Consider the following 21577-nt stretch of genomic DNA (forward strand, 5'->3'; position numbering starts at 1 on the left):
TTCGAATTATGCAGTTTTAGAAATTATTTATTAGTGTAACAACTAAGCAACCATTTTTCATATTATCTGTTAAAATTATGTATTTATTGTTATTAAGAAGGTGTGGAAACCATAAATTAAAAAAATTCTTACTTGGTATATATAAAAATGTACATATAACTTATCTTTATTCTTAAAGACTAAAATATATTTGTTTACTCTAAAAATCATTCTATTATATTGGAGGTTTAGATCAGAATTCAAGTCTGTCCTGGCTCATTGATGTGTGTTGTAAAAAGAAATCAATTTTAAGTTCCAAGGAAAAAAACTGATGTTCGAAAAAAATATTGTTAGGGACATTTTTGATTCCCGAAATTTGGTTTATTAATATAAATGGGTACAAGTCTAGCTAATGCGTAGTTTAGTTCTGAGTTATCTCTGCTGCTGTTGATGGAACTGGTAACTCCACATTTATAGCATTTTGAAAGGCCATCGGCTGCAGCTGCACAAATTGGAACGGAAAGGAGAAGGGGATTCCGCGGAATGCATTAACAGATTCTTGCGGACTTAGGTCTAAATTTGAGCTATTAACAAATTCCGGAGGTGAGTTTGCGTCCTCCAAATCCTTTGCCGTAATATTAAAGTGATTATTGGGGCCCACAAGCTTAAGAGAAACCGCATCACGTCCAGAAGAAGTTGGTTCAATACTACTTTTGGTAACGAATTCGTGCTTATACTGCGGCTGTACATCATTTTGATAGTCCTGCATCCGAGGAGGATGATCCAGCTCCTTAGATTTGTATATCCTGTTGTAGTAGTTGGAGGTAGGCAATGAGGAAGGTTCATGCTCTCTCGGCGGCGGATGATCCAATTCCATGCTATATTTGAATTCTTCAGCACGGGGATAGCTTTCAAAAGGTGATGGCTCGAACTTGTACGGCTCGCTGGATCGAATGTAAATGGGAACCTTTCGTTCTACCTCAACCTTAAAGGGTACTGGCACTTTCTTCTCGACAGGAACTTTGATTTCCACCGGATACGGAACAGTCCGAAGCACAGGATACGGTTTCGGAACGTGAACTATTTTTTCAACGATTTTCTCGACCACATATGGTTTTGGTACGTGGACCGGTTTTGGAATGTGAATCACCTTCTCGACTATTTTCTCGATGGGTACGTGAATTATTTTCTCAACCGTAACATTGACCAGCTTGGGAACATGAACGATTTTTTCCACAATTTTCTCAATGGGTACGTGCACAACCTTTTCCACGGGATATGGTTGTGGAACGGTTTTAATCATTTCCTTTATATGGTTGTGATGATGATGGTGATGGTGATGTTTGATCTTAACTCTCATCCGCTTTTTATCCTTTGCTGAGTGATCTTTCACGTGTTCGTGCAGGATTGATTGTGTTCCGATATGCTCAGATGCTTGGTACTGCCCATCGTCTTCTTCTATGTGCTCATGAACTTCTTCAAATGTGTGATAATGTTTACTTTCGGAATTATTATCGGAGTAATTGTGACTAACATTTTTCCTACGAGCATTTGACGGCTTATATTTTATTTTGTGTCTTGATGTCTTTTCGGATGGCGTTTGATACGATTTCACTCCGCGTTTTAAAGTCGCGTTTCGATCAGCCTCTCGATTATAACGATGTATTTCCATTTTCTCCGGCCTTCTTCCTGTATTGTATCCAGATACTTTTCCGGATTCGGGATAGCTCCAATCATGGCTTTCCACATTACTGCTCTTATTTACAGCATATGAACTGCTTTGCACTGTACTTCCAAAAATTATTAAAGCTATAAACAAATATCCAGGGAACAATGTTATCTGTAATGGAGATTTTTATTCAATCCGAAACTGCCTTTTGAGCAAAGTTTGGTGTATAGCTTACCACTGGGTTCATTCTTTTTAAATTATATTGTCTCGCTTAAATTTGTGATGTGGGTTGTTTGGTGCCTTTAACAGAAATGATTTTTTCGCCAGTCCAAGAAAGTATTTATATGGACATGAAACATAATTAAAAATGTACAACAGTTATTGTCTTACACTGAGTATTGTATACGCTACTTTCTGTTAAATAAAAAAGTAACGTTCTAAAAATTTTTAATGAGGTTTAAAAACATAAAGAAACTATTTTAATATTGATACGTTATTTATTTTTATTCACTTTTCAGATTTTTTTTATTAAGTATGCTAACATATTTATTGATATGTTTAATTAAAATATATTTGTAAATAACCGTTTTACAGTATAATACATGTTTTTTTGATGCATAACTATAGTTATTATAAATTACTCATGGATCACTCTCTTCAGTTTACCGGCTGTAAAACTTGAAAATGTAATATACCTTTTTAAAAGTGCATAAAACAGCACAAGTGTACTTATATTTTTACGATTCAAAGCCCGCGATCGCGTGATGAAAGTTAAAGATGTATTTGAAGAGTGTACAAGTGCAATATTTTTATAAATGTTTGAAATTTCTCTAGGTGAATATTTCACAGAAGCTGGTATATGCTGTAATTAAAGTGCATTGAGCTTCAATGTGCGGAAATGCTATGTATTGTGTAATTTCCTGTAGTATCCGTTGCAGTTTTCAAGAGTACATTAACTGCATTTTCCGGATACCCATTTTTTGATTACAGAACAGGGTTAAGTAACGCTAAGCCCATTTGCTACGAATACGAAATACAATTTTTGAAATCATTTTTGAGGTTCCCCTCAAAAGTCAAACACAAAGGTTTATTAGACATGTATAAGGTGCTTTTTTTTTTGGATGTATTGACTGTATGAAATCAACAAAGGTGAACTTAGTCTAACTCGATTCTATTCTCTAAGAAAAGGCTTCCCGTGTGCATTTTAGATTCCTTAATTTTTAAGTGTGAGCTTAGCAAATCATCCATGGTGATATTAACGTTATTTCGGTCCAGAGCAGCACCGGATTGGTCACTTGCCACGATGAGCTGCCGCATCCTGTAAACTGATGCATTTCGGCACATTTCTCGCAGGTCAGAGCCCGAGAAGCCATTCGTAAGCTTGGACAAGCGATTCAGGTCCACATCTTGACTTATTTCCTCCGACTGCAGTATCAATTTGAGGATGTCGAGTCGCTGTGTCTCCGAAGGAAGGCCAATGTGGAACTGGGCTGGCATGCGGCGGACTATGGCCTTGTCCAGATCCTGAGGTCTGTTCGTGGCGCCCATCACAATCACCGTTGAGTTGGAATTCGTGCTGAGGCCATCCCACAGCATCATGAACTGGGTCTTCATCATGGCTGTGGCCTCGTGGTCGTTCAAGTTGCGCGAACGCAGGAAGGAGTCGATTTCGTCAATGAATATAATGCATGGCTCGATTTTCGCAGCCAGCGAAAAGACGGCGGAAGTCAGTTTCTGGGATTCCCCGTACCACTTATCGGTGAGGATGGCAACGTCCAAGTTGACAAATCGCATTCCCGCCTCCTTTGCCGTGGCCTTGGCAATCAGCGTTTTTCCGCAACCAGGCGGCCCATGGAGCAGGACGCCTTTTGGCGCCTGCCAAAGCTTTGAACGCTTGAAGAGATCCTTGTGCTGGACAGGCAGAACCACCGATTCCCGCAGCTCCTGGATGACAGTATCCAGTCCGGCGATATCAGACCAACTAACTGTTATGTCGGCCGGTACAACCAGATGTGACGCAATCATTAACTCGTAGTCGTTAAACTCCTGCGGATTCAGCTTGAATCCATCTTTCTCGGCCAGCCTGCAAGACAAGAAATACGATTAGTTTCGCTAATTTGTTTATCTTAAATGTGACAAGCACCTCTTTAACTGCTCTTCTGCTAAGATTTTGGCTTTTTTCTTATTTTTACTAGTTGGGTCCATCTGGTTCATCATCCATTTCACCGAATAATACGTTATCAGCGAAGCCACAGACAAACGAATCAGGACTTGGAACATTTGTCCCTTGCTAAGCTCGACTCCTCCGAACCCGAAATTATCCATGTTTTGCAGAAATTCTATTGAAGCAAAATGTTTTAACAAATCTGAATTTTTCTTATTCGTCGCATGCAATAGTTGTCAGTGTGACCGTGATGTGATAACCAAAAATATACCATAAAAAAAGTATACAAAATATAGAGGGTGTTCAACTGTATAGTAAATCTATTCCTTTTCCACTGTTCGTACAATTAGGGGGACCATTCCATAAATTCCGATCGAAATTTTTTTTCTTTTTGCAAAAAATGAAAGTCAGATATATTTATATATTATGTTTATATAAAGCGTAGGGCGTGATCAATACACTATACGAAACTATAAGTCTTAAGTCAAGCTTGTTTTGCAAAAAATATATGAAGTAAATTAAATAATTTCTGAATGGCAAACATACCCGCCAAATGACACAATTTCTAAAAAGTTTAAGTGCGTTTTTACTTGAAACCATTATTTTTAATCTATCTGTCACGCATCTCCTATTTTCTTAACATAGAAAATTTTAAAAGTGTATAATTTTTTCTATGGCGTGTCTAACAACGTGTATGAATCAGTTATACAAAATTTTTCAACGTGGTTAAAAAAATAATAACAACAAATATAACATTATGCTTTAAATTTTCATTATTCAATGAATTTTCATTCACGATGTATGTAGTTTACGAAATGTTGGAGAGTAATGCAACTGTTATTGACAAGAGGCGGCAAGAAACCGCTATTTTGAATTTTGGTTTTTATTCTTTTTTTCTTTAACAACAAAGGAATTCAATAATCAAAACCGTTAATTCGTAAATTTTTTATTTTCCCACAAAAAATGAAACTTTGCCTTTCATTTTATGTATTTAATCTCAAAACATTAAAATGTTTATTTATTTGGAAATATGTTTTTGATCTTCCCTTTTTCATAATAAGCCATTTAAACAAATGCGTAAAGACTCATATGTAAACACTCAAAGAAGATATAATGAATTAATAAAAAAGTAGAGCTTAGGCCTACTGTGCTTTATTTGTTTTCATTATTACTTGTTCTTAGGGTGTATAATGTTTGGGATCAATGTTCCATATTTTCAGTTTTGAGTCAATCCATGGACGAAGTTTGGCAACGCTGGCATACACTCCAGGGATGTTTTCTTCTCCACAGCCGATTCCCCAGGCAACAATACCAGCTGACTTGAATCGGCCTTTTTGGCCCTTGATGGGACACACTAAAGGAGATCCGCCATCGCCCTTGCAGGTATCCTTATCCTTTTCTCCGCCAGCGCAAATGAAGCTGTCGTGCAAAATGAAGTGTCTTCCGAGGCGTGTTTCGCGCAAGTTCGTCTGGCACTTTTGCTCCGGCACCACGGGCATATCCACCTTTTTCAGGATAACTTGGTATTCTCCATCTTTGCCGAACTTGTTCTTGCCCCAACCGGTTGCAAAACAACGGTCAAAATCGAAGTTATCACCAAAGTTGGGCAGGCAAACAGGTTGAATGTTCATTTGGGGAGTAAATGGGCTTTCCAATAACATAACTGCCACATCGTTATAAAGAGCTCCTTTGTTAAACTGTTCATGATAGACTATTTCCTTGACATATCGGTCCTCGTGTGGAATGATTTCAGTCTTTGTTTGAGTATCCCATTCGCCGGCTCTCACTGAAATCAGCAGATTAAGATGAGCTCTCTTATAGATGATATTTACTTACCAACTATGGAACTGGGCTGCTTGTTATGAACACAATGGGCAGCAGTTAAAACCACATTCGGTGCAATCAAGGCTCCTCCACATTCGTATAAGTTAAGAGGGCCGTCTTCGCGAAGAATTGCTAGCATCCAAGGGAATTCCCCGAACTCGGACTCCTGGTTCGTAGCTCCGGTGATTTTAAATCCCACGCCGTTGGGATTCGAGTACCCGCAGCCTTCCGGATTTTCGTTTATTGGGAATATCGGATCGGGTCTCTTTATAATGAAAATGGTTTAGTTTTAGCTGAAGAAACTACATTTTTTTTTTTTAAGTATACCTTATTTGGAAGATCACAGCACAGATCTAAATAGCTTTTGCATTGTGATCCCGTATCAATTCGAATATCAATTATGCTTTCGCCGCTGGTGTTAATCGTATCATTTGCACACAGCCAACGTGGTACGCACTCTTTTTGATCGCCGCAGGACTCATATTGGGCTGATCCTGATCCGGAATCTTTTGGGTTGACAACAGGAGCAACAGAAGTGCCAGTTATTGGTGCTTGAGTGCTGGATGCGGGGGTTTCATCGGTCTTAAAGATGTCGGCAATCAAGTTGTCCAACGAAGTATCCTGCGCTCCACAAGTGAATATACAGGCGCATATTATAAGGCAATTGATTAATATCATGTTACTGAAAATTAAAAAATGCCAAATAATTATATTACAGTCAAAAAAGGAAATTTTAACAAAGAAAACTTAGGACACGGTCAACATGGCAATGAAAGCTTAGGCATTGGTGATACAGCACGAATGTTGTTGATGCAATATCGCACTTGACCAGCTTTATGGAAATCCCCCGAACAGAATGACACATTTTATTGGACAAAACAGATACGGAACTTAAGCTTCCACCCATTAAAGATTTCTCCTCATAAACGTAATATTTTTATATCTGATCTGCTTCGTTTTGCTTTCTTCTCCGAATTTGAAATTAAATATTAAATTATTTTATCATCTGTTCACAAAAAAATGTAGAGCATTGACATTTATACATTTGTTTTACAAATATATATTAAACGAATACAAACCATGTCTAATAATTTAAATCAAGTAATCAAATAGGTTCAGGCGATAAGAAATATAGGTTGGGTCAATTTTTAATGTCAATAAACCGTTCTAATTTGGAGTAAGCTATTTGAAAACACAGATAAGGGAGGATACACCAACGTTATGCAATCAGGAAAAAATTTCTCATACAGATGTATGTATATAAATAAATACATATTTTTTTAAGGGACCATTTATAAAATGCTGACTTGGAAAGAAAATGTAGAATTCAATAATAAACTTATATATATGTATACACTTGCACACATAACCTTACAAACAAACTTTTAATCACATACAAAAGATGCACGACCGAACAATCATTACCATGACTTTTGTTGTTAACAATAGGTTTTTTGCGAATATATTGACAGATAACTGGTTTTAGTTTCGAGTAAAAATGGCACATTTTGTATACAAGTACATAACACTGATTTGTGCTTATAAAAGTACATACGTAAAACCGAGATATTTCACTTCACTTTATTAATTGAACTTTAACATCTGACAGATTAAGTTTAAAAATATACATGTTTTTTTATGTATGTATATACACACATTCATATATGTACATTTATTGCACATGATGCAGAACATAATAAATAAATTTAAAAAATATAAGAAAACAAAATAGACAAAAAAAAACACATTTTTTAATATTATTTTTTTAATTAATGGTATTTGTTGTAATACGTACCTCATCAATTAATCTTTTTTATTCTGATAAGGTAGCGGAAGGTTCGGAAAGCAATGAAGAATACACTACACTGATTTGATTTCTGATTCAATCTTAAGTTTGAGCTAGAGATCTTTGATTCCGACGAGACGATGAGAAGCTTTTAAGCTGGTTCAAAATGAAGTTCTCAGCTACGTTTTACACACAGAAAAACATTTTTATGAAATTATATTGCTTAAAATCCTTTCGAAATGTATAAAATTAAAAATTTTTTAAAGTTTCGATTAAATGAAATCGACATAATAAGAAATGCACGAAATATGTTTATAAAAACAAGATAAGAAATAAAATGTAATTTCTAAATTTGGTATAGAGTTTTTTGATTGAGGTGAGAACTATTACTTTTTAAGTGCTCACAACTCTGCCTTGAGTTTTCAATTGAGGAAGCTAAGATTACGAACACCTAATCTTTGTTTTAATTTCGATATTGAAGGTAGGCAATTATTACTACTGAAAATTTAAACATAATTTGGGTATTCTCGAATCGTCTGAATTGCTGAAAATTCAGCAGAAATATACTGAAATTCGGTCAGCTGTTCCATACAATTTTGTTATAATACGTACCAGCTGATTTAAATCGATTTAGTGAACAATGTTCATTAAAACTAAATACTATTAAAATAAATTAAGCGGGAATTCGGTTTCTCTTGATTAAGTCTAGACTTTTCAAAATATATGTTCTTTTCGATGTATTCAAATGAATGAATGGAATTGAAACACCAATTCGATAACGCAGCAATCGAAAGCATCAATGTGTCTACGGTTTTCGCTTCTAACTGTGTGTGCGTAATATTTGATGCGTTTACATATACAAATGATGAACAGAAATTCTTATTCTATTCATCATATGTGCACACATTAGTAACTCCGAACGAGACGCCGATCCTAATTATTCAGTATTTAAAAAATCATGGAGTCATTTAAGCAAAATGACGGCAATCGTGATGAGTTAATTATTCAGCAGCAAAGGGAGATTGAGAAGGAGGTAAGTGCAGTGCAGTACGAAATGTAATAATGTAAAGTTTAATAATGCTGAATTCGGCAAACTTTAGATCAGCGATACTACTCCCTTGGTGAGCGAGCAGTTGCCGCTAACTTGTTTGTGGACCGAATACAATGGCGACGACATATTCACAGCCAAGATCCAGGATCTGTCCACCAAGTACAAGTTCATTCGCCGCACCCGCCCCGATGGAAACTGTTTCTTCAGAGCCTTTGCATATTCGTACTTGGAATATTTGATCTCAAACAGTAGTGCTTACCAGGAGTTCCGAAAACTGGCCGAGGAGTCCAAGGATAAGCTTGTCCAGCTGGGTTTTCCTAGTTTCACATTAGAGGACTTCCATGAGACTGTAGGTACACCCTCTTTAACTACCCGAATTCCTAATGATTTTGTAATATGTTTAGTTTATGGAAGTCATTAAGCGCGTTAGTCCCGACAATCCAGGTGGACAGAGCAAGGTCCAGAGCGAACTACACAAAATCTTCAATGAGCAGGGCTACTCGGACTACGTGGTGGTTTACTTACGTCTGATTACGTCGGGAAAACTTCAGGAGGAGGCTGACTTTTACCAAAACTTTATAGAGGGCGACTTCACCATTGAAGAGTTCCGACACCAAGAAGTGGAACCCATGTACAAGGAATCGGATCATATTCACATAATCGCCTTGTGCACTGCCCTCGGCGCAGGAGTCCGCGTTGAATACTTGGACCGTGGTGAGGGAGGCACTGTCAAGGCTCACGACTTCCCCGAGGGAACAGAGCCCCGAATTTACCTCATATACAGACCAGGTCACTACGATATACTGTATCCAAATTAAATTGCTCTTAATAATAATTTTTATGTATATAAGATGTAAAATAAATTACTATTTATTTGCATATATAATATTACGTTTGGAATGATATTAATGCATTTAAGCACCTTTATGGGATCCAACGGGCATAAGACAATCATCCTAAAAATTAACCCTAGACAACAGAGAAACGCACCTTTTACACATATCGTAGTTGTTAATTTATTTAAACACTAATCTTTATTATTTGATTTGAACGATTGTGATAGTGACATAATGAAATTGTCTAATGTTTTATAAAATATTAAGTTTTATTAACGGTACTTCGCCATCATTTCATCGGGAAATTTCTGGCGATGCGCAGACAATGAGAGGTTGACAATAATCTCCCGGTCGTCCATCCGTCAGGCGCCTCCACAGTACGATTTAATTGTAGGATGATATTGACCACAAGATTTCAGCTCAGTAAAGACTTCCGTAAAAAATCCAGGCTCAGCATTGATTTTAAGCATTTTATCACTTAGCTTGTTTACAATGACAAGACACCTGAAATTAAATATGAAGCAATTAAGAATTAAAATTATACATGGGTCAGCTTATCATAATTTAACATAAAGAAAATTGTTCAAAAATCGGTTTCTGTCGGTAGTTGATTTAACGGATTTTTGCAATGTTCCAAAATACAAAATACTTCAGTTAAACAAAAAAAAATTACATGTACAGAGTTAGGTTAAATTAACTATAAAACTAAATTCAAATAGACTTCAACAAATGTATGGCTTAAATTTAATTTTAGAATGATTTAATAAAAATTTTAGGTATTGGTGTTCTCGGCTTAAAGTTTTTACGCTAAATACGAAATTTTAATTTTTTAAAGTGAGGTAAATAAAGAAAATCGACGTAAATTCTTTTTTTTAACATCTTTGCATTAGCTCAGTGATAAGAAGTGTTATAAAGTTAATATTCAACTTTATAAAAATTTAAATGCTTTATCATATGGACTTTATTATAAATACCGAAAAAATATATTGAAAAATCGCCATAATTTTAGTTATTAAACATACACACAATCGAAATATAGTTGTCAAATAGAAAATTAAATGTTTTTTTTTTAGCTGAATTTTGCTGCTTTCTGGTTATTAATTCTTATTAATATATTAACAATTGTATCTTACCTGTCCCAAAACTTTTCCTTTGAGTCTTCAACCAAAAATGGTTTGAGGGGATAACTGATTTCATTGCCCATGTATGAGTACGACAGATACAAACAGGTGAGAACTGAGGCCTGAAGATCTGATTCCTTGCTTTCTTCTCCACTAACAAGTTCGCGGACCAGCATGTAGACAAACACCACATTTGCTGGGTTTATAAAGGCTACATCCTGGGAATTGAAAATAAACGTTTGCCAGCAAATGGAAGAAAATGTAAGTTTAATTGGTAAGGCAAATAAATTGATTCAATTACCTGCCATCCTTGGAGCAAAAGACTGCGGTCAACTGCTCTGAGCCACATAACAGCATCGCCAGCATCGAAGTTGTTTAGTCTTTGACAACGACAGTGCAAAAACATACCCAAGCACTTAAGCAATTCGGATGTGGATGCCTGTGGATTATAAAACGTTTTCTCTCAGTTGAATAAACACAATTTATTTGTATTACTATATATGAATTTAAATCTCAAAAAATTTGTTTTAACTATATTTAAGTTGAATTTATTAAATGATGTTGTGGTTATTAATACAAGAAATAATATTATGAAAGTTATACTTCAAATTGTATTTATAATTCCTCGGTGATTTCTTTTGAGATATTTTATATGAATAATTAAAGAAAACATTAAGTACTAAGCAAATTTTAAAACCTTTCGCTTATACGACTTTTCTGGATCTGAAATAACTTTTCTGAGAAAGTAAGGAACTATATATTAAAAAATGTCAACTTAAAAACTTTTGTAAACAACTACTAGAGAAAATAATGCTAAAGGAAGACCATTGAATTAATATAGCTTTTAAAGTGACTGATTTTATTAATGTGCTTCCAGCATCTTGAAAAGTGAATACCATAATTTTAAAGATTCGCGCCAGCTTTCTTGAAATTTTCAAAGAGGAAAAGATCAGCGTTTGTGCTTGTATGATTAATATATTTTAAGAATATTAACATATTCTTTATGTAGTCGTTAAACTTGCTCCTTAATGTACTTGAAGTTCCTTGCTTTTCCATACGACAACCACCATCTTGGCAATAATTTGAGCACTTTCAGAATAAGTTTCCTATGAAGCCAAGCCAAAAAAAACCTGTAGTTTTCTTTAATGGCAAGGATTTTTATGCTTCAAAATTCTTTTTCTAACTTTTTTTTACTAATGTGATCGAGATCAAATAATTGACAGGCATAGAAATGGGATATTTGCTTACCAAAAACTCATTCTGTCTTACGGGTCGTGAGTAATTTTAGACTTTATTTAAAATTGTTTGGATTTGAATTAAATTTCTTTTGCATCAATATCTACTATTTAAAAGGGTGAGAGTATAATTCCTTATAAAAAACCGCACTAATGTACATTTATAACAAAAGAAAAATAAACAAAAAATTGAAATAAAATTCGATAAAGAATAAACCATTTAGATGTATTTTAGATAAATAATAACGATTACGGAAACTCTTTTTTAAAAAAATATTTTTCAATCAAGTACATTGGTACCTTTTTAAAAAAAATTGAATATGATTAGTTTTGTTGGTCTACTAACCTGAATGACGGTTTTTCGAGGGATCTGGTTGGTATTTTTGATCTGAATGGACGACGCTTGGACTTGCTGTGGCAGACTGAGCGTCAGGGGCTGTTTCTGGATGAGCTTGTTGTGGTTCGAAATCGAGCTCTTGTTGTTCACCCTCACGGGGTCTTTCGCCTTGGAAGGGTTCTGCGATTTGCCGGTTGGTCCGGTGAGGACCTCCTCCCGGATGTCCTGGGCCTGGTTCTGATTCTGGTTTTGGTTCTGATTCTGGTTCTGGTTCTGGTTCTGATTGCAGTGCTGCTGGTTGTGCTCCTCGATGCGGTTGCAGTGCAGCTGGATGTTTCGATTCTTGTCCGACGAGGAGGCGAACGAGGACTCCAGGAGCTGGGCCTTGAAGCAGGCCGTGGGCAGATTGGCGCACTTGTTCTTGTTCTCGATCTTCTTCTTGTTGTGGGACGTGGAGAGCTTCTTCCACGATAGGGCGTTGATGAAGATCGAGTGCTTCTTCAAATTCTTCTCAAAGGAGCTCTTCTCCGCCTTGAGCACCGAGTTCTCGTTATGCGTGTCCAAAACATTGGTGATCGTGTCCTTCGAGGCGTTCGCCAAGTTGTTCAAGTTGTGCGAGCTCAGCTGCGTTTGTGTCTGTAGATTGATGTGCACTCCGCCACATGACCCCTGCTGTCCAATGACGTTCTTGGCCAACTGATGGCAGGCCGACTTCTTGTTCTCCCTGTTCTTGGCGTTATTCAGCTGCTCGTACGAGAAGTTGTTCAGATGCGAGTCAATTGAGCCTGTACTGTCGTTCTCGTTTCGTATATCGGTCGAGTGGTTATATTGGAAATTTGGCTGAGACGAGTATATGGGATGGCGATCCCGTGGATTGAAACTCAACACCGTTCCCATGATGGCTGAAATAATGGTTTAAATCAATAAGACCCTCGAACGCCCTCCTCCTCCTCCTCCTTCTTCTTCTTCGTTGGTAAGGTTATTTTAAAATATTGATTTTCAATCTACATAAGTACCTCATGCAAAAGCAGAAAGGTGAAAAAACACAAACCAAGAACTCATTTTGCACAAAAATAATATTTCGAAGAAATTCTATAAATTCGCTAAGCTAGTTTTTACCTTATTCGATTTAAATTACTTGGGGGAAAAAATTGCCAAGACTGCTTTAGCACGCGTATATCTCACTGCAGAAGCACGATGTTATGCCATTTTTAACGGCTGCATAATTGTACTTATCTAAGGACTCCGTTTCCACCAATCATATATTTTTTAGCACCAATTTCAACGTTGCACTTGTTTATGAAAACATCTTTTCGCTACAAGCTTACGAAATAAGTACACAGTCTTAAAATCGATACAAAGTATGCGCAGGCTCAAAAGCGAGGGTGGGCACTTTTCCTTTTTCGCATTTCTGGGCATGCTCAGTAAAGGTGTTTTGGGTTTCTTTATTTGAATATTCAAAGTTCCTAGCTTCAATAAAAAAAATGTTCCAAGAATTTGTAATATAATTTTATTTTAACTTATTGTTAAGAAACTTTTAGCTTTAGGGTAAACTAACGAAATTTTTGTTGATGGCAAGGAAATTTATAGAAAGTTTTTATTTTCATTGCGGCAAATTAAATGTGACAAAACGGAATTAATGCTTTTATATACACTTAAAAAAACAGTGATGCTGTTTGTAAAAAGAAGTCTTAAAACGTTGCCATTGCTGAAAGAGCGGTGATGGTTGTTTAGCATTCTTCACACTCGTCTTCTGATTTAGAAATGTTCTTTACTTAACAAAGCAATTAAATAGCCAAGATCTTAGTAGACTGCAAATGCTATTAATGATACCCCAACTCCAACCCCCAACTAATTATAAAGTACATTTCCACAACCCCTAATAAAACTCAAACTTCCAATATAAGTTCTTTATTTCACTACAGTAACAATGTCCGTATTTAAATTTAATAATAACATGCTGCCTGAGCAAACAACACAGACAGTTATCGCAAGATCGCCCAAAAGTGACTGAAGGATCAAGAATATACTGCTGAACTGCTTAATTTTGTTGGTAATGCTTGGATTTATAAACATAAGCAACATGGGTCCCACGCTGGCCGGTAAATTGTCTCTTTTATGATATTGCAAGAATGCAAGTTCCAAAATCACAAAAAGCAGGACAGGCAAGAAAACGCTGCTATTTGTGTAAAGCGCTAACAAAAATCCGACGCAAGCGGCCAAAACAATGTGAACTCTGCTCTTCACGAATGCATTTGGAGCACTGGTTTTCTGGGATACAGGATGTTCCGGCAAAAATGGACGGTTTATTGGAACATCAGGTTCAACCTCAGGATCAGAATATTGAGGATTAGCTGGTCCTTCATCTGAAATATTAGAATTAATTAATATTAGAATATTAATTATTAATTTATACATATCTATTTAAAAAGTGCAATAGGATGGTCCACATTTTTAAAGAAAATTATTATTATTGAAAGGTTTTTTTTTCCTCTTATACTAAACGGTTTGGAAAATTTAGGGCGTACTTAAAAAAAATTTTTATGAAAAAATTCTGTTTAGGATTTGAGCTTCGGTGATAAAATTTTAAAGTAAACAAGTAATTGTTTTGCAATATTTTTGCACAAAAGTGAGGTTTGTTTTGGACTACCCCAATCTACATATCTACATGTCATTTTCTGATAAAAAAAAATTGCTTCAAATTTAATACGATTGAATTAAATGCATTTTTTACGGAGTTTATTGCAATCACAATACTTTTGGACTCAATTACTTATGGGCAATGTTCAATGTGCATATCTACATATGTGTAAATTATTATGTGTTACCGAGGTTTTCGTTGTGTAGCGTTGTAGCTCTGCCATTCAATTTGTCGAGTCGCGACTTAGAGGCTTCCAATATTTTCTTTCGGCGTAATTCCCGCCTCAAAGCAATGGATTGCTGTGCAGGATTTTCATCTGTAGCAACCGAATCATTATCCATATTTATAAACAGAAATTTACAAGTAGTTTAATAGAATTGATAAGACCGTTTTGTAATGGAAAACTCATGTTAACCGTGTCAAGCTAACGTCGAAACTTGGTCCTAATTTGAACCAATGGAATGTGCCCATTTTAGATTTTTTGAATTATACAAAAATGTTTTTATTAATCTGAGAAAAACTACGAAAATATATTTTAAATTGGTTATTTTTATTTTTCTAAGGTGTTTGTGCTTTTTACTAAAAACAAATTCTTGGAAAACAAAATCTTAGTAGTTTTAGAATTTGTATACCCTTTTACTATATTTTTAGCATCTTATATATTTTAATTGATTAATTTAATTAATCTGAGAAAAGCTACGAAAATACATTTTAATTCGGTTGATTTATTTTATCTAATGTGGTAATTTTTTTTAAATAGCTTGTTGGAAATATTAATTGAAATATAATTTCATATGATTATGGCTTAGGTTCTTCTTTTCTAGTTTAAAACTTTTACCATTTAAAATTTACCGTTTAATATTGTTGATTCAAATCAAAATACTTATAATTTATACTATACTATACTATTGTTTCCAAGAATAACAATGTCCATGAAGTTCTTAAGGTTTTGGTTATTTATTCAGAATTATTATATTAACAATACAAATGTAATGACGTTAACACAATTATTTATAGTTTTTCCAAACGTCTGGGTGCATATAAAAGGACGTATGCGCAATGCCAGTCTCCACCTCCGGACAGCCGCAAGATCTCGTCTGTGGCCACAGCCGAGACCTCATCGTCGTCGAATTTGAACCACACGTCGCCGCTGGAACGAACCCAAGCAACATAATGTCCCGAGGAACTCGATCGGCCTTTGTGCGTTAGCACAGCTTGCAATGTGTAGAAGCCCGAATTATTGCTACCCAAGTCATCGTCGAACCAAAACTGCTCATATTTAATGTCCTTGTTCTCCTCTTTTGGTTCATTGGACTTGACAACGTCAACTTCCATCTTCTTGTCTTCCAGATCCTTGAATTTCGAGCGCATGGGGCACAGCTTGTTTTGCAGTTCGGGAGTACACAACTCAAAGGCATCGAACTCAATGGGGAACTTAATATCCTTTAACACCTTGGCGTTAATTCCCTCCTTTCCTTTGTATTGAAAACGAACAAATTGAACGGTGAGATAGGCTGGAAGTCGGCTCACCAAGTACTAAAACGGGAACACGTTAGTTTCGGCTCATATAAATAAGTTGCAGGGCTTACAGTTCGAATGTACTTTGCATCGCGTCCTAGAGTTTCCGATTTTTTCACCAATTGCTCTCTCATTTTCTGAAAACACATTTAAATTAATGTGTATTATGTTTTGGTTTTTTTTTTACTTACAGATTTTAGTCCGCTTTGCATGTACTTGACATCCATTGAAATAAAGCAACTCAACTGCAAGAAATTCTCTGACGATACGGTAGATGGTTCATCGGGAACCTCTTCCGAGCTCATCTTAACTTCAAAAGTTCCACCGAAAAATTGGTCAATAAACGAGCTTCAAGGAAATTAGATACGTTAATCGGACATCAAGAAAAGGACAAATACAAATTGACTTACCTGTATTTTTTCTGGTTAGTATTCGATGGATCCTGGTTGGTTGGCCGAATTTTTTGCTGCAACATTTTAAGGATTTCCGCCCAGCACTCGTTAGCGTCCTGCTGCCTATAGGTGCCGTTTTCGCCGGTCTGGGCGAACTGAGGAGACGCACGATGCAATGCCTGCAGCAGAACGATTGGCGTCACCGTTGTGCCCTTCTCCATTTGAGCAAATATTGACTTCATGGCGGACGATATGGAAAATGCAGTCGACATGGTATCAGTTCCATCGTTACTGAAAGTGCTTAAGGCAGTGCGAAGTTCAGGCACTGCATTCAAACACTGAACAGTGGCGTTCATGTAGCACGTGTTGCCCAGGTTTGTGAGCCCGGCTGGCAAACGCATCTGAAAATAATTATACCACATATTAGATTACATGCAAGATTGAAAATACTTAACTAAGCTTAGGTAATATTTCCCTCTGCGCTGTCAGTTTGTTTTAAAAAAGGTAACATATATTCAGATTATTTTTAAGGAATGTATATGCAAATTATAATTGAACTATCTTAATTTCTGCATAAAAATTTAAGTTTATGCTCACTCAGCATAGACAATTTTGTAAATACTTTGATTGCCTGACCTTAAGTAAATGACTCAGCATATTTGATATAAACACGAATTAAGTTTCTATTTTAAAAAGGCACATACCAGACCTTGATCCTGCTAAAAACCTAAGAATGTTTTCAGGAAATTCGCTTTTGGAGAAAAGTTCTATTGTTTACAAACCGAAAATATTCAAAATTGAAGATTCCGTACCAAGCCAAATAGCTAATGGTAGTTTCAGCATTACAAAGCATTAAAATTGCATCTAAAAACAGCCAGGATACCTACCGCTGTAGCTGCCTCCGCCTCGTTCATGTCCTCTATAAATTTGACCGGTGTAGCAGGCACTTCTGGGACACTCTCCTTGCTGCCCAGCAACAACACCACAGCTCCCTGAAAAATGTAGTTTTCGGTTAGGACTAAATTAAATTAGCCAAAATGTGTAGATGGCCACTTACGTCTTTGATTTGCAAGTTCCACTGATCATCCTTCAGAATGCCACCCTTGCACATAACTTTCTGGCGTTCCGGTTGAACGCCAGTAAGCGCAAACAACTGGGCTTTAAACAATATCGGCTCCTCATCGGTGTTTACATCAATGTCTGTGTAGAGCTCCCGGCCCCACTTTACCTTAACTGAAAGCAACTTGGTTAGGTTTTGTGCAACAGCAGCCATAAAACACAATGGTACCTTTAAATGCGGGCATGACTAAATTATTCGTTAATAAAAGTGCTTCTATCTGTAAAATTCAAAGTCATACTAGCCGAACTAGAGATGCGCAAAAAACCGATATATTTGTGCATTGCTACTGGCCCACCAAAATTACCTGCAGAAAATATTTTCAAGTTTGAAACAGCGGAAAGGGGGTGCAACGAAATGCAATATATTTAAACAAAATCGAAAATCAACGTACATATAATATAATTTGTCTAAATACTAATAAACTGAGATCTTGTCATTAAAAAATGATTAGATTTTTAAACAAAATAATTCGAAATTCATGTTTATATATTTTGGTGTTAAAGCTTAAATTTTTAATTATATATGTAATTATAAATTCTTTGAATTTGATCAAAACATTCAAAATATTGCACAATGTCGACTAATACCATAAAACAATCGACAAGAACTAGTCAAAAAGTACCACTCTCAGTTTTGTCATAAGAAGCCAATCTGTTTGTTTTTATGCTAACATTTTCTAGAAAATGTGTTTTAAAATTTTTTAGAGAGAATTTAAACAATAAGTTAAATCCATCACAAAGTTTATTTTTTAACATTCATGGTTAAATTTTACTTATAATAAATATAACAAATTAGAGTGTTCAAAAAGTTTGTACTGTTTAATTTAATATTTGTCTCGATTCAACCATTCCTACCAAGACGTAAATATCACAGTCCGATTGTTCACATTTTTCAACCACCTCACCCCATCGATAAAACAGCTGACAGTTTTCCGAATTCATTTTTATAATTAGTTAATTGCCCACATCGGCAGATTTTTGTGAATAATCCTAATAAAAAGATAAAAGATGAATGAAGCGGATAGTTTTGCTGAAATATTTAGAGGCGGCTTACCTCACTGTCTTCTCATTGTTTTTTCTATGTTGTTAATATGTTCACCGGTAATGCCAAGCGAATTCGAGGTTATTTCCATGTCCAAATACGATCTTAATGGGCAACATTTTGGTAAGTAAATATTAGATAAAATAAATATTAATGATGTAAGTTTATTGTAGAGCAGCGCTTGGACTTTTGTAGACAAGCATGGTTCACATTTACAACATCGTTTTTTTCTGACCTAAATATTTTTAACGTTGACGAAGACTTTTCACCTTTATTTAATTAGTAACATACATCTGAAGCAAACGTGTTCCGTTTTTATTTTCTAAATTATAGCTATGTATATGTCGGTTTGGTTCTTAATTAAAAAGTATTATAGAAAGAAAAAGTATTATCGAAATAATGCAAATTAGTAAATAGCCTTTGGACTGCCTCTAAATTATAATTCATATCCGGTTTTTCTTTGAGTTCATCCCTAAACAAAATAAGCTATAAAAGTTAATAATTTATATTTTTAAAATATTATTTACTTGACACTTTTAGGAAGCCGAGTATCTGCAATATCTCTAGAAGCGAGATCTTTGTATTCATGGAATACTTCTAGGCACTGTGTTCTCACACGGTAAGGACATATTTTTCACTGGCCCGCATTAAAATTAATATATATTTTCATTGAAATGTCTTTAAATAGGTTAACCGACTTGTCTATCCATGATTTTGACAAGTTAAGGCAAAGTGCCGGAGGACTAATACTCATGTTGCCGTCGAATATTTTGAATCTGGACACAGAAACCAAAGAACTGATCACAATTTTGGAGCAATCGATGCTAACACATACGGCTGCGGTGCCCATTTACTTTGCCCCGTACAATAAGGATTTGGAAAAGATCATCGATGACATTACCTACACGACCACGGATAAAGTGGCTCAAAATCAAACAGCGCTGGGGCAATTGATTGTAACAGTCTCAGCCAACAGATACCACGTAAATGTCGGTGGAGGGAGTATTGTGGCCAACAAGAACAGCAAAGTTCCCATTATCCACGGCGAGCTGATACCAAATCAGTTGGCCATGAAACCCACAGAATCTGTCGGTGATGGACACAAACTTCCCGTCATTTTGATAACCGCGAATCTAAAAACCTTTGGAATTTATAATGTAAGTCATTTTGCTTGGCCCAATTGCTTGAGGAAGTTTTAATGCGAGTTAAAATTTAACGTAAAAACGACTTTAAACTTTAACTTTAAAGTTATATCGCTGAAAATTCTTTCTTTCGGGTAGAGTTCAAGTATTTCAGATAGCTAATGAGAATAAAATAATTACAGACTACACGTGGCGGTAACAGTTTAACATAATTCAAGATAATGCATCTGAGCTTTGAAGATAAGAACTCCCTATCTGAAAGATTACGGTCTTTATCTAACTTTTGTTTTTTAAGTTACTTCATAATCCTAAAGAAAGATTTACTGGGTCACAAATGGTTGTCTATAGTAAATACAAATCGTAACAAAAAGCAATTATGTTTTACGAAATGTATTAATGTTTCCTTTATCAACTTTTTAGGATTACCCGGTTAATGCTGATGCAGCCGTTTTGTTGGTGCTCATAGAACTGTTCAGCAAGTTGCACTACACTTCCAGTATGGCACCCAAATACCGTCTCCGATTTTTACTCTCGGACGCTGGCGTCCTACTAAACTTTCAAGGGTCAAAGAAGTGGCTTGAAGTAGATGACAATGCGCTACAGGTAAGAATAAGCCATGAAAAGAGTGGGATTAGAATATTTATTTATATTTCAAACTCTATCCTAGAATGTTGAGTTTGTGCTTTGCTTGGATACCATCACAGAGAGTTTATCTTATAATGAAGACAATGCTTTGTATATGCATGTCTCTAAGCCACCGAAAGAGAAGACTTCGATTAGCAACTTCTTCAAACTTCTCAAAACATCAGCTGAAAAGTATTCGAATGGCTTAACGGTCGAGGGTGTGCACAAAAAGATAAACCTAGCGGACACCAAACTTGCATGGGAGCATGAGCGGTTCAGCATAAAACGCTATCCTTCCTTTACTCTGTCTTCAGTGAAAAGTCCTAGAAGTCCCATTCGGACAACCATTTTTAAAGGCGACGATAGTCGTATTGTGGAGCACACCCTCAACACGTCTAGAATTATTGCGGAAGCTCTGGCAAGTTTCATGTACAAAGTGGATCCCATTTCCAGCATTTTTGATGGACAATTGGTAAGTTAATTGAGTATTGGACCCTCTTAGACGATTATTTCATACCATTTTGGTTTTCTAGGCGATTAAAGAAGAAAACATATTGCCATACTTTGGAGTTAAATCCATTTTGCATAATAACGATGTTAAGGATGCTTTTGAAAAATACCTTAACAACGTGAAAATCATCTACGATAAGCCCGACGGCAGAGATCCAGACTTTATGTTCTACAATGAGAACGAAGTGAAACTGAATGTCTACAGAGTTAAGCCGGCGATCTTCGATCTCTTCCTTACTATTGTTATTGGCGTTTATCTATTAGCTGTATTCCTCGCCATACAGTACTTTCCCCGATTTTACGATGAAGTATCGAAGCTAACAAAAGAGGATCCCGTGGGACAACTCAACGGACACTCATCTGAACGACTTAAAATGAAATCACATTAGTAAGAAAAGGTATTGAGTAATATATAATGTCTGCAAGTAGGAAAATGTATGTCCAAAATTATTTTTCAAAACTTTACTAACACTAGATGAACAATTGTTACTTTAAAGATAATAAATTCTATAAAACTGTAGAAATCTGTCCACCGGTGATGTGGTGACCATAGTTAACAATCCTTCTAATGTATTTTCATGGGCAAG

The 21577-nt window shown here is 35.8% G+C and overlaps 8 protein-coding genes across 8 annotated transcripts; 2 read left to right on the plus strand and 6 right to left on the minus strand.

Moving 5' to 3' along the window:
* Positions 1-110: 110 nt before the first annotated feature.
* On the minus strand, positions 111-1944 carry LOC128261536 (uncharacterized). The gene is made up of 2 exons (XM_052995273.1): positions 1884-1944; positions 111-1819 (listed from the first exon to the last, which is right to left on the minus strand). Exons 1-2 carry the CDS (start codon positions 1893-1895, stop codon positions 401-403), a joined length of 1431 nt encoding a protein of 476 aa, XP_052851233.1. The 5' UTR covers positions 1896-1944; the 3' UTR covers positions 111-400.
* A 743-nt stretch (positions 1945-2687) lies between these two features.
* On the minus strand, positions 2688-4074 carry LOC128262442 (outer mitochondrial transmembrane helix translocase). Its single transcript, XM_052996707.1, has 2 exons — positions 3792-4074; positions 2688-3731 (listed from the first exon to the last, which is right to left on the minus strand). Exons 1-2 carry the CDS (start codon positions 3971-3973, stop codon positions 2804-2806), a joined length of 1110 nt encoding a protein of 369 aa, XP_052852667.1. The 5' UTR covers positions 3974-4074; the 3' UTR covers positions 2688-2803.
* An 852-nt stretch (positions 4075-4926) lies between these two features.
* Positions 4927-7589, minus strand: LOC128262247 (phenoloxidase-activating factor 2). Its single transcript, XM_052996402.1, has 4 exons — positions 7432-7589; positions 5964-6318; positions 5649-5901; positions 4927-5598 (listed from the first exon to the last, which is right to left on the minus strand). The coding sequence occupies exons 1-4, from the start codon at positions 7434-7436 to the stop codon at positions 4991-4993; spliced, it is 1221 nt and encodes a 406-aa protein (XP_052852362.1). The 5' UTR covers positions 7437-7589; the 3' UTR covers positions 4927-4990.
* A 623-nt stretch (positions 7590-8212) lies between these two features.
* LOC128262034 (ubiquitin thioesterase otubain-like) lies at positions 8213-9364 on the plus strand. The gene is made up of 3 exons (XM_052996043.1): positions 8213-8455; positions 8523-8822; positions 8878-9364. Exons 1-3 carry the CDS (start codon positions 8381-8383, stop codon positions 9289-9291), a joined length of 789 nt encoding a protein of 262 aa, XP_052852003.1. The 5' UTR covers positions 8213-8380; the 3' UTR covers positions 9292-9364.
* Positions 9365-9464: 100 nt separating this feature from the next.
* LOC128262033 (cyclin-dependent kinase 5 activator 1) lies at positions 9465-13352 on the minus strand. The gene is made up of 5 exons (XM_052996042.1): positions 13122-13352; positions 12012-12904; positions 10732-10869; positions 10443-10648; positions 9465-9813 (listed from the first exon to the last, which is right to left on the minus strand). The coding sequence occupies exons 2-5, from the start codon at positions 12897-12899 to the stop codon at positions 9672-9674; spliced, it is 1374 nt and encodes a 457-aa protein (XP_052852002.1). The 5' UTR covers positions 12900-12904; positions 13122-13352; the 3' UTR covers positions 9465-9671.
* Positions 13353-13897: 545 nt separating this feature from the next.
* Positions 13898-15076, minus strand: LOC128261384 (uncharacterized). Its single transcript, XM_052995055.1, has 2 exons — positions 14831-15076; positions 13898-14368 (listed from the first exon to the last, which is right to left on the minus strand). Exons 1-2 carry the CDS (start codon positions 14982-14984, stop codon positions 13914-13916), a joined length of 609 nt encoding a protein of 202 aa, XP_052851015.1. The 5' UTR covers positions 14985-15076; the 3' UTR covers positions 13898-13913.
* A 500-nt stretch (positions 15077-15576) lies between these two features.
* On the minus strand, positions 15577-17984 carry LOC128262450 (ubiquitin carboxyl-terminal hydrolase 14). Its single transcript, XM_052996719.1, has 7 exons — positions 17842-17984; positions 17611-17786; positions 17441-17545; positions 16572-16954; positions 16353-16509; positions 16233-16298; positions 15577-16179 (listed from the first exon to the last, which is right to left on the minus strand). The coding sequence occupies exons 1-7, from the start codon at positions 17855-17857 to the stop codon at positions 15655-15657; spliced, it is 1428 nt and encodes a 475-aa protein (XP_052852679.1). The 5' UTR covers positions 17858-17984; the 3' UTR covers positions 15577-15654.
* A 578-nt stretch (positions 17985-18562) lies between these two features.
* Positions 18563-21550, plus strand: LOC128262449 (nicalin-1). The gene is made up of 6 exons (XM_052996718.1): positions 18563-18837; positions 19255-19333; positions 19403-19871; positions 20277-20459; positions 20524-20952; positions 21014-21550. Exons 1-6 carry the CDS (start codon positions 18681-18683, stop codon positions 21377-21379), a joined length of 1683 nt encoding a protein of 560 aa, XP_052852678.1. The 5' UTR covers positions 18563-18680; the 3' UTR covers positions 21380-21550.
* The last annotated feature ends 27 nt before the right edge of the window (positions 21551-21577 follow it).

Source organism: Drosophila gunungcola, unplaced genomic scaffold (genome assembly GCF_025200985.1).
Source record: "Drosophila gunungcola strain Sukarami unplaced genomic scaffold, Dgunungcola_SK_2 000001F, whole genome shotgun sequence".
In the NCBI taxonomy this organism is placed as follows: Eukaryota; Metazoa; Arthropoda; class Insecta; order Diptera; family Drosophilidae; genus Drosophila; species Drosophila gunungcola.